A 12622-nucleotide genomic window follows, 5' to 3' on the forward strand; every position below is an offset into this window, starting at 1 on the left:
CCTCCAATTCTTTCCTGTTCTGTCTCTCTGTCCCTGGCTCACTCTCAGTTTGCATCACAGTCCCCCCCACCCCTCCCCCCCTCTCTCCCCATCCCCCCTCACCCTGCCCTCCCAGAGCGTGGCTGGCCGCTGGGGTTGGCCTCTCTCTCACTGTGCCACGTATGTAACCTAAACTGTGTAAGAGCCAAGCAGGGCTGGGCCACGAGAAAAGCTTTCCACAAAACCAGGCTGAGACTCAGAAATCTCCCAGGACCTTGTTTAGTGAGGAATGAAATAGGGCTGCACAATATCGTTTCCCTCTCCCAACATCTTCATTTCCGGATGGTGTAGTCCATATTTGCATCTACTGTACCTCGGATACTGTACCTCAGACCTTTTTATCCCACTTTCATCTTCTTTTTCCCATCTTTCTTCCACTTTATTTCTCTGTCTCCATATGTGTCTCTCTCTCTGTTGCTTTTTCTGTCTCCCTCGTTTCACTTAAACTCTCTGTCTCTGTCAGATTTTCACCTTCCTCACACTGTATTGTGTTGCTGTAAAATGCTATCCTGGCCCCTCTCATATAAACACAGGCTCCTCATTCGCCCTTACTTAATGTCATTAACAGGTGGCTGTCAAAAATAGACATGTACACACACACACACAAACAGCGAGGCCGTCACAGATACAGACATGTTTTTAATGGCTGGGCTGTCATCGTGTGCGTAGACCACCCTGCAGCACTACTGGTCATTGATTTAAGATCTACAACATGTATGGAGAATGAAAAGGGTGCTGTTGAGATTGAAAAGGAGTTGGAGGTGCAGTCTGGGGGCCAATACCAGTGCACACACACACATTTAATCATGAACCATATTAACCAACCAGGCTGCAGCCCCCTCCCCTGTTACACTCACTTTCCATAACTCTTACGTACCTCCTTCCCACCCCTTTTCCCTCTCTCTCTCACTAACTCTCTCATCGCTATTCTGCCCCTCTGTTAACTTTCAAGCTTCTCTTCCTCCTGAACTGAACAACACACACCAAACAGGTCAGACTTATTCCTCTTTTAAGTGTATTTTTTGCTTTCTCATGCCCACATGTCACACAGGTAGTGGTGGGTATTGATGGAGACATGATAGAGAGAGTTTCTCATCTCCACAATGTTTACAACACAAAATGCACTCGTGTGTAGCCTACAGGTTTATCTTCTGCTCAGCTGCTAAAGAACGTAGGTCAATGCACCATCGTTTATGTTGTATTATCAACCTCAAAAACACACGTGTATACATGCTTTGGATCGTCTGGTCTTACAAAGTGAGCATTTGTCTGTGTTATCCCGCCTGTAGAGTAGCCTGACATGTCTGACCCCTCTGATCATCCTGTGGTTAATATGGATGTAATGTGATCGAGGTTTGTAATTCTATGACCACTAACTTGGCTGTCAGCAGCTGCAGTCTTAATATTCTTTATTACAGTTAATGCTGGTGGGGTATTCTAATACATGGCTGCTATTCCAAACCTGTGGTTCCTTAGAGACATGCGTATATGCTTTAGGTTAGCTCTTGATATTAGAAGATCTTCACAATGCTCGCTCTCAACAAGTGCTGGGTGACGATGTTATTGTTTGTGTTGTCTAAATAAATGATTCCAAGCAAGCTGTAATTAAAACCTGCTACAATAAGTAACTCAAGAGTTTGTTTTACTCATATGACAACAACGTTATGCAGTAAATGACACCATGTTATGATAACACAATATATCTATATTAGAAAATATCCTCACAAATACCCTTGATGATGATTTTAACCACATTGTCTCTACTGTTAATCATACAGTAGTTACATTAACTAAAGTTTAATGTAAACACTGCCAGTGAAATACTTTAATTTCTAGACAGCATATTGCACTTAATATAAATTTAATGCAAAATACTGTATCACTGCAGACAAACATAAAGCCTTGTATTTAGTGGGTTCATGAGGTGCATTGCCTATATAAAACCTCTGATGCTGTCAGCGCAAAGCTTTGAATTAAGTGATCCACCAACTGTGTGTGGCCTGCTGGTGCTGCCTTCCTAACTGGCAAGGCCTGTAGCCACCACTATGTGACCTGTTGGACTGCACGGCAGAGTTAATTACTGCACCCCACACTCTGTCAAAGGGTTCAGGCTTGAATTATCACCTCTCATGCACCCGGCGCAGTACAACCACACCGTTGTCACTCACGTTGTTTAAACTGCTTTGAGGGCCCCTCACTCACAGTTCGGAATAGTAAAAACGACTTCATAAGCCGGGACATAGCTACAGTGCGTCTGCCAGTAACACACACACACACACACACATATACAAAAAGTCAGCCATGGCTGCAGGTTTCTAGTGTTTGCTGGTACACGTAATGCAGGATGAGAGGTATTTGTGGCAACCCATTATCCCTTAGATCAGAGGGGATCTTAGTCTAAGCTCGAGATAGTGTACCTGCTCAGGGAAGAGCTCTGTTGTCAACTCCTGTGGGAAAATAGAAGATGGGAGGTCCAGTCTGGCGCTGTGGTGTTATCTCTCACCTTGACCCAGCACCAACCAACTCGACTAGCTCATCCAGCCCAATTGTTTCTTCATCTGAAGCAAAATCTGCCTTTCAGGGAAACGCCATATGGCTTATCTATTGTTGGCTGAGAGCATGTCATATGGCTTTTAGCAGGGAATACTGTAGATGCTGATAAAGCTGTTGGAAATTAAATATTACGCTGGTGATGAAAGGATTTTGCTCTTGTGAAGCATATGCTGGCTGCTCTTTCATCTTTTGTTTCATCTCTCTGTTTCAGAGGACTGGATGGAAAACAGACACTGGCTCTCCTGGTTCTCGCCTCCATCTCTCACCATTTTATCATTACCTCACTTTATCCACCCCCTACTTCACTGTGGCTTTATCGCTACCTTTTTAAGTCCAATTTCAGTGTCCAGCCCACTTATTTTTACTTGATGCTCTGTTCTTTCTGACTGCTTTTACTCAATTTGCCCATCTATCACAGAATAGCACCCTAAACACCCATCCCCCCATTTTCAACTATCTTTACCGTTCTTACATTTTCTTGTCTTTACATCTTCTATCTGTCCCTCCGATCTTTAACCTAAGTGCCCTGTCTCTTTCCCCACTCTTCCTTGGACATCCCTAGTCGAGATCAGTATGTGGTCCAACTTCTTTGTGCAGCAGGATGAGGATGGTCGCATTGGGGTGGCAGGGGCTATCCAAGGTGGGGGTTTGGGCGGCATGAAAGGTGGAAGGGGACAGAGGCGAACCAACAGGATGAGTGACAGCCTAGAGGGGAAGATCAAGCTGGCATTCTTCGTGTCTATCATTGGTGTGACCCTGACAGTGTTGGGCATGGGGACAGAGTTTTGGGTGGAGCTGGCCCAACCAAAGAATTTCAATGGCAACCAGACCTGCCAGATGGCGCATTATGGCCTGTGGAAGGGCTGCATCCGCACCCTATGGGTGGCTGACATAGACCCAGAGAGGACAAGCTGCGGCCCCACTGAACTACCTGGAGGTGAGACTCTGGCTGTGTGAGTTTGTGTTCAGCTGTCTGTCTGTCTGTCTGTGCTGTCTAGGAGGTGAGCAGGTGAGATTTCTGGAGGGAATGTGTCTGTTTTGTTACTCCGACTGTCTGCTCACGTCTGCTTTTCTGCAGCTGAATTGCCCAGCCATACAAGTCTAACCTTAAGGCTGCCTCCATGCTACAGTATGAAAGTGAATTGATAGAAAAAAGGGTCAAAAGATGTTTTTGAGAGGTTGCAAGTTGTTGACATCATTGAGAAAAAAAAAACATGTACACTTAATCGCCACAATTTTTCTTTGCCATCACTATTGATGTGAAAACAGAGGGAGCAGGCATAACTAATATGATGTATGCCCTCTGGGAATATATGTACATCTGTAGGTCTTTTATCTGAGCCCATAAGGGATTGAGGAAATGCCAACACCGTTGGTTTTAATAAAAAAATATGCATCCCAACAGTAAAATCTTAAAATTTCTGAGCGACATATTTATGATTTTTGATTTTTTTTTCCCCGTGCATACATGTATATCCTCTGTAATCTTGCAAAAGAATAGAGGGGATGGTGGTGTATGTGATGCCGCCTGCATACATATGTATCTAGGTCATCCTACAGATAATGTGCAAATTAAATCATTAAAGAAATACGATGCTCGGAAACAGATCCAGTGGAATGAGACATTGCAAGTGTTGGACACACACAGTAATGCTGTTTTCAATTGTTGTCTCATTGCGACAACACAAAGCAGCGCACAGGTACATGTAACATCATACAATATAATCTCTGTGATTCACAACATTGGCAGTGTAATGAAGCATTATTAATTTCAAGGTTTTCCCCTGACTGGGTACCTAATCATCTACTGTTGTACACACAGTACAGACAAGTGATAAAAGGGCAGACCACAGGTTTATTGTGTTGATGAACATCCATGTTTAGATTTGTGACAGCTCTCTCTAAAAGCTCTTTATTCAACTTGACCGTGGTTAGGTTCTCCAGGGTGCGTTGATTATCTGCATAATGACCTATTTCTGTCTGAAAAGCGAATGCAGGATATGGAGAGAGGCAGGTATTGGAAGAGCTCAGATAGAGATAGGAAGGCTTAGCAGGAATCACTGCCTATCTCAGGAAATCTGCTGAGACACAGCAAAGCTCTGAAGAAACTCTGACAACAGGACAAAATCTCCCCTCATATAGCAGAGTTGTGGATCACATATACATAAGTACTATTCACATACATCACCTTGAACGATGTGTCACAAGATTGTTTTTCTATTCAGCTTTCAAGGATTCATCTTGCCTGTCAAAATGATCCACATCTCTGGCTGCTTCTAGCGAGCAGATATATATCTATGCCTCCGAGATGGTCTGTTGGTGTGTGAGAACAGCCAGTATGCTTCTGACAATCTTTCTCACACGTCCTAACACTGTTGGCCCATGCTGCCTGTTGCAGATGGCCGTGGGCTCGTCATGTTTGGAGGAAAACAACTGTTTTGCCATCTCTGCTTCTCTCTGTTTCACATCCCTGTTTACACATGCCTCTGGCTTCCGTCCTGAACAAAGTGCGGCCCGCTGATGCCGTGCCTGTCATCTCAAGACCAGCTATCCATCTTTGCTGCCTGCTGGAGAGGAACATGACGGCTTAATAATTACAGGCTCAGCAGGGATAGTGATAGCAAAACAGGTTGAGTGTAATAGCATAATGTGTTAAAAAAAAATCAGTCGGCTGATAAATGGTGTGTCTGCCTCAATAAAAAAAAAAAATCTTTGCGAATGTGTTCAGGCACAAACATATTTGTGAGTGAAAGAGATGTGTGAGAATGTGTGTGTGTGTGTGTGTGTGTGAGAGCTAGCATGTGGTCATCTTAAAGCACACATTCAGTGGGTGAATATCTTCACTATGCACTTGTGAAGCCAAGTGGAATCTGACTACTTCACAGTTTTTGTCTAAATATAGAGAAGGGGAAATGAGGGAGAGGGACAGACAGGGACTGAGGGAGAGTGTATGTCTAATGCAGTATTAAGCAACCCCTCTGTGTTCCTCCCCCTCTTGACATCTCCTGCTCCCTACACCTCCTTCTCCATCTGTGGCTCCCCTCTCTCTTCCCCTGCTCTCACCACCCCTCCATCTGCCCCCAACTCACTACTCCTTTTCCCTGCTATCTCATCCTCTGAGCCTCTATCCATATTTCTTTTGCATCCCCCTTCGTCGCTTGCTCACCCCCCCATATCTTCTCCCCCTCACTCCTTGTCCTTCTGCAGCCACGCCTCTCCATTTCTATCCTCCATCTGCCCCTTCTCTCTCTCTCTGTCTACCTCTCTTTCTCCCCCTCTGCCATCCACTCTCAGCGTTTTACCGTCTCTCACCCTCTCTGGCGGCACCATATGTGCAGTGCTGGGCAGTGTCTGTGTGTGTATGTGTGTGTGTGTGTGTGTGTGTGTGTATGTGTCTCTGGGTATTCCAGCTAATGCTCGACAATTGGATATAAATAGGAATGATGCCTGGAAGGACAGAGTGCATGGATGCATAGTGGGCACATCACAGAAGACCAGCGGCCATCCATAGGAGTGTGAGTGTGTGTTTGTCTTGTTAGTCTGATCTTTTCTCTTTACCTACAGAATCCAACTGCACCTACTTCAAATTCTTCACCTCTGGGGAGAACGCAGTCATATTCAAGAAGACGACTAACAAGAGTGAGACATTCACATACCCTCCTCAGTTCCCCTGCAACCTTTGTGACACATACAGATACAAGCTGAAGTTACACTACAGCCACTATCAATAAAGATGTTCACTGGTGGGCTCAGAGGACCATGCTGGTGGTTTTTGCATGTTTTAGGCCATTAACCTCTGTAGCCACCCATTTTGTGCAGTAAACCATAAGCTATCAGACTGATGAATGTGTTTACCCTGCTGCCCAGGCGGCCCACTGGTTTCAGTGCAGATTTAAGATCAACTGGCTGAGACTTGAAACTTACATCACAGTAAACATACTGTAAAGTTTTGAAAAAGTCCTTGTTGGTGCATTCATGCTGTGATATGCAGTATATATATGTATATCAAACCTGTTTATCATCACTTGGATAATGGGATCTGATAGTTTTAGCCATGCCAGCAGTGTGGCTCTCTATGGTTGGCGATGTTGGTCTTGATCTGTTAGTCACAACTTTAACATCTCAAAAACTTTTGGATTGCCATGAAATTTTGTACGGACCTTCATTGTTCCCAAAAAATTAATCATACTGACTTTGGTGATCCTCTGACTTTTGCTCTTGCGCCCATCACCAGGTCAGTTTTTTTAATAGATCCAATATTTTGGTTTATGACCAAATACCCCCACAACTAATGACATTCCCATCAGCCTCAGTTGTATTTTGTGTTTAGTGCTAATTAGCAAATGTTAGTATACTGATACGCTAATGGTCAACATAGTGAACATTATATTTGCTAAATATCAGTAAGTTAGCAATGTCATTGTACACATGTTAGCATGCTGATGTTAGCATTTAGCTCAAAGGTGCTGGTGTGCCTGCTCTCTTAGTCATGTCTCCCTAAAAGTGGTTGCAGTTTACCAGCCAACTTGCACTTATCTGAATTTCCACCAAGCACTCGAAGACACCAATAGGGAAACTCTTAAAAATACTAGACGTGGTGTCAAGAGCATTATCACAAAAACAAAGTAATGCAACTTTAACAGAGCATAAAGTTGAATAAATGTTCACTGTGATGATTAATTCACAGTTTTAAGTCTCTGCAGATTCATTTTAAAATCATACAGGCATGAACAAATGGCTGCCATGGAATATAAGAACAATGCATTAATCCCTCTAGGTATTGTTGGCAACAAAACCACAGTTGTAATAGTCTGTAATATATTGCTTTTATTGTTGTTTTATCACCTCCTTTTTGGCTTCTTCTGCCTTTCACCAACAAGACTCATCCCTAAAGCTCATATCTGTTGTGCTTTAATTAATAAATTAATATCTGTGTGGTGGAGTGTCAAAAAACACAAAACTGGCACTGGCTATTGTGAAGTGTTGATCAGTTTTTTGGGTTGCACCTGTCCAGGTTTCCGATGCCAATAAAATTTGTTTTAAACAGAGCCAGTACGGGAAGTGGCACAATTCACACCATGTTTGTATTTTTGACACATCAAAATGAAGTCGAATCAACTATAGGCCCAGTAGAATCAAGTTTTTGAGTTGAAGTGTTGAAATGGTTGATTTTAATTAATGGCTGGTTGGTTTCCAGTTCACAATACCTCTGTCATCATTGCTGCAGACTTCTGAGAATGCATGAACATGCATGAAGCTACAGATTTCAACTTTAAACAAACTTATTTTCACATATTTTGTCATCCATTTTTCCATTTTATCCCTAAAACATATACACACATAGATGAAAGATTGATTCTTTGATTTAATTCAATTCTAAATGCTCTTTTCCTCTTTTTATTCCTTGCTCCTCTTCTTTCTAGGCTTGAATCTAGCAGCAGCTGTCTTGGCATTGATAAGTCTGACCATGATGGTGATGGGCGCCATCTGTATCATCATGTCCCTCAGCAAAGGAGTTCCCTTCTTTCTCAAACCAGCATCCTTCTGTTTTATCCTGTCAGGTGGGTTCAGGGTTACCTCACTGACTGATTACTAGCAAGACAATGATTTGATCTTTATGATCAGTTGTAAGATTTTAATCTCTTTCAACCCTCCATTATTTCTCTCCACCTTTGCAGGCGTCCTGGTCCTTCTCTCTATCCTGATATTCCACCAATCAGTGTTGGCCCTGCTGTCCAGTGACCACTCCATACCAGTATACCATGAGCTGTCCTGGTCCGTGATGTGTGCAGGCTCAGCGGGAGCCATCCTTATTTTTGGAGGTCTCCTTTTCGTCATCCTCTCGCTTCCTTTCAGCCCCTGGCAGAAATGCTTGCAGCACAAAAACAGCGCCACTTAGCACTCAGCACTTAGCTAAAATATGCATACAGTATTCTTGATGTCTTGCTTGAGATCCAAGTGTAAAAGTCTGTTTCCTGAGGGGTGCAACTTTGAGCTTGCTTTTGGCATTTAATTTGTCAGAGCGCTCATACAAGGTCTTAATTACATAAATGAAGAGAAGTCAGCAACACATGAGGAAACCCTCCAGGTTTAGGTTTTGCAAACATTTGTTCCAGTGTTTTTAGTTATAAATAGATGGAAGGACTGACAGGGCTCCTGCTAACAGTTTAATATGAAGCTTTATGTGTGTTTACTTAAACAAGTATCACAAATAGACTTGTTGGCCTGCCAAGAGCTGTACAACCACACATAAATCTAATGTCTCTGCTAGTATAAGGAAGGTGAATAAAACATTTTTTTACATGCTCAGCCACTTTTAAATCTGTTTAATATGGAAGCCCATTTCCACAGAGGAGGAAATATAAGTAAGTAAAAATATAGAGAGAAAAAACATGAGAAGTTTGGCATGATGCAAAATTATGAGATTGTAAGTCAAAGTTTTGACTTATTAAATCAAAATGATCAGAATCTGTTACAAGGTACAAAGAATGTGTTTTGGCCTTTATTTCCACAAATGTAACAAAGGAGAAAAAGAATAAAAAGAGAACAAAAGTAAGGTGATAATAAATAATGAAATAAAACAAAAATATTTTTAAAATTAAATTTAAAATATGTAATATTTTACTGTAATAGTTGTGAAATGGGATATAAAACTTGGAATTAAAGATTGATTGTGCAAATGATGGATACTAAATCAGAAATTATCACACAATATCCCAAAATTTTGCCTTACTATGAGTTTTTTTTTATATTTATCATTCTTATTTTTTTCCTGATGGAAATGTTCTTCCGTAGTTTGAAATTTCATAGCACCATCAGTATGTATCACCATCAATGCAGCAACATATATTTTGTTTTTGATCATGCTTACAATCAGTATGGAGGGGGTCTATTATCTATTACATATTGCCTTGCCATATGGATAGAGTCAATACTTAATATTCTAGCAGCAAGTGCAGCTTTTCACACTTGATAAACAGGAGACTTTAGTTTTCATTATTTATTACTTATGTGTGTTTTACAAAAATTATTGGGGGAATACTGCTGAAATTTATCAGATGAATGTATGTTGAATTAAATCAGCTGTGAGAGGATTTTGTATATCAGAGAATTGTATGGACTCACTATGTACATAACATGTATGTGTTTATATTTTATGAATGGTCACTGTTTTGTAGTGTCGTCTCCAGTCACTTTATTTGCAATATGTATACAGTAAATACACTTGATCTTTATCATAGGATGATCACCTTATCTCTCTGCTGGGAAATGCTATTTTACGAAATATATGCTGTGCTTATTTCTACTTGTATAAATGTACAGTTTGTGGCACCAGTTTTAGTTATCATTAAAGAGATTTGACATAATATTTCTCTTTTGTTTGCAGGCATGACACTCGCTCTGCCCTCAAACTTGACATTCACCCATTTTCACCCTTCTTCCAACAGTATGACTCCTAACCTCTTTGCCAAACATCCCCCTCCCCCCAAAACCCGCTCCTCTATAATTAGGCCAGAGCTCATCGCAATGCATTTCACTGCAGAGGTTGGGAAACCTTATCCTTGAATTTCAACTATGTACCCCCCGGCCTACTCTCATACCTCTGTGCCCTCTCATCTCCTCCACCCCTGACCTCAGTGCGTCAGTTTCCCTGCTGTCTCCAGGGCCCACTGGTCACTACCCCTCCAGCCCACCCCCCCTCTGCCCCACACACAGACTGATCAGAGATGTCCCAATAACTACTTTCACACCTAGCCCACTAGGGAGTGGAATCACATATACTCACATGCTCACCTGCACGCACACACACACTTTGACACATGTATGCTTTTAACTCCCAGTGAGAAGAAACTGAATCCACATGACACACTATCCTGGTTGTATATATAGCTGTTAATAGTCCTACTGAGACTGTGTGACAAGTGTTGCACATGCACTAGTTGCATGTTTATAAATGGAAATGGGCTTCCTAGAGTTCTTGATAGAAGACGTGTAGATTGTCCACAATAGGTTGAAAGTCATAGAGGAGAAAAACCTCCTGTGGTATTGTTGATATATTGCCAAAAATATAAATGGCCAAATACTTAAAGGACAGGTTCACAATTTTTCAAGTCTGTCTTAAAACAATAGTCAACTGCCTAAATGAATACTGAAATAGGTTTCTCTTGCCATTATCATTCCTCCTGTTCATACTGGCCATTAGAAGATCCCTTCATAATGCACTTACAATTTAAGTGATGGGTGACAAAATCCACAAGCCTCCTTCTGTGCAAAAATGTATTAAAAAGTTTATCTGAAGTTAATATGAAGCTTCATTAATTTAGTCAATTTAGTCAAATCAAGTAAATATCTTTCAACGTCACCGTTCTTTTTAGTGCCAAAGTTCCTCTTTTTGTTACAATACTTCCGCAACTCAACAGGTGCTGAAAAGACTGTAAATGTGGCAGATATGACTAACTCAGACTGCTGAAACCTCATATAAGCTTCAGATAAACTTGTAAATACATTTTTGCAAAAAATGACTGTATGGACACACTGTGGATTTTGGCCCCTGTCACTTACATTGAAAGCACATTTGAAGAGGATCTTTTAATAGCCAATATGAACAGAAGGAATGATTACAGCAAGGAAAACCTGTTTCTCTCTTTATATGGGCCTTGTGAATCTATCCTTTAAACATTTGTTACCGTAAACTGTGAAGAGTAACAGTGCCTGTGTAGTAGATTACATGAGTTTGCTTTGGCAACCTCTCGCCGCTGCATCACTGTGACTGTAACAACATTGCAGAAGGTATGATAATACTAGGCAAAGACACTCCAGATAACTAATCCTCGAGGCTCAGGGGCACTGCTAGGAATCTCAGGCCCGCTGTCAAGATGTGACACAGCTGCCTTCCCCCTGCCCGAATGCATTTGAAGTATCATCTCTTGTCTCTGAAGGGACTCCTCCAGCTTGATCCGCTCTGGAATTGCTCCCACTTTCCTCCTTCCTGCCAGTGATGATTCCTCTGAGGTCACGAAAAAAGGGACCAAAGTAGACCTTGACTGTATTTCATAATTGTTCATGCAGAAACATGCATAAGGTACCAGATGGGCCCGTCAGAAAAAAGATGATGTGCTCAGGTAGGGCAGTGGTCATTGAAAAGTACACTGAATTAACTTTCAGTTGCTTTTCTCATTATCCTCTTTGGCAAATACCGCCCATCTGGCACTATCCATATATTTGCAAATATTATCTGCCCCAGACTGACAGAGAAGGTCAAAGTCTTTTTAGGATCACAGCATGCTGAAGATTAGCTGAGAGTCCTTGAGTAACTACTAAGAGCAATGTTTGCTCACTAATGATGAGCTGTGTGTGTTATACAGTGGGGGAAGTATTCAGATCCTTACTTAAAGAGGACATAACATGCTTTTTCTGATTTTCTGTCATTTATATACTGTTATAATGTCAGATGTTGTTGTTGTTGTTGCTAAGGTTGTTCCATGGGGTGCTTGAGTTTTCCACTAGTGTATGTACAGATGTATTTGTGGAGTTTATATTTCAAGTAAAGAACGAGAAAAAGACATGAAATCCTACTACTATAGTTTGTTTATGTTGCCTGTTAAAGTCTGCTAAGGGGCTAATCAGCTAATCAGAAAAGAGTGGGCTCATCGAGAGGGGTTTTTTAAAGAGACAGGAGCTAAAACGGCCTATTTCAGACAGAGGCTGAACTGAAGGGCTGCATAAAAGAACAGTATAAGATAAATAAGGAGTTTTTTGAACTGTAAAGCATGTAAAGATATTCAAGTAGAGCTCCAGAATACAAATAGCGACCTGCAAATGTGCATGTTATGTCCTCTTTAAGTAATAGTTGCAATACAACACTGTAAAAACAATCCACTATAAATGAAAATCCTGCAATAATAATGTTACCTAAGTAAAAGTACACAAGTAGTATTAGCATAATGTACTTATCGTATCAAAAGTATAAATACTAAATGCATAAAAATGTCTCCTGTAATTTGAATATTATTAGTATATAAGTATAAGT

General features: G+C 41.3%; 1 protein-coding gene across 2 annotated transcripts; it reads left to right on the forward strand.

Moving 5' to 3' along the window:
* Window positions 1-911: 911 nt before the first annotated feature.
* On the forward strand, window positions 912-9959 carry cacng6b (calcium channel, voltage-dependent, gamma subunit 6b). Of its 2 annotated transcripts, none has more exons than XR_010930384.1 (6): window positions 912-1030; window positions 2804-3529; window positions 6157-6231; window positions 8016-8153; window positions 8271-8961; window positions 9072-9959. XR_010930384.1 is itself a non-coding variant. In XM_067601289.1 (6 exons), exons 3-6 carry the CDS (start codon window positions 3166-3168, stop codon window positions 8489-8491), a joined length of 798 nt encoding a protein of 265 aa, XP_067457390.1. In that variant the 5' UTR covers window positions 919-1030; window positions 2804-2837; window positions 3155-3165; the 3' UTR covers window positions 8492-9959. The 2 variants fall into 2 exon arrangements, 1 of the variants encoding a protein (XP_067457390.1); XM_067601289.1 differs by having other exon boundaries at window positions 919-1030; window positions 2804-2837; window positions 3155-3529; window positions 8271-9959.
* Window positions 9960-12622: the final 2663 nt, after the last annotated feature.

Source organism: Thunnus thynnus, chromosome 10 (genome assembly GCF_963924715.1).
Source record: "Thunnus thynnus chromosome 10, fThuThy2.1, whole genome shotgun sequence".
NCBI lineage: Eukaryota > Metazoa > Chordata > Actinopteri > Scombriformes > Scombridae > Thunnus > Thunnus thynnus.

What these genes read in the sequence shown, in the direction of transcription:
- cacng6b (XM_067601289.1), top strand. Translation starts at nt 3,166, where the DNA reads ATGTGGTCCAACTTCTTTGTGCAGCAGGATGAGGATGGTCGCATTGGG. An exon ending in CCCCACTGAACTACCTGGAG is followed by an intron (nt 3,530 to 6,156) that starts GTGAGACTCTGG and finishes CTTTACCTACAG; the next exon opens with AATCCAACTGCACCTACTTC. An exon ending in CTTCTGTTTTATCCTGTCAG is followed by an intron (nt 8,154 to 8,270) that starts GTGGGTTCAGGG and finishes CCACCTTTGCAG; the next exon opens with GCGTCCTGGTCCTTCTCTCT.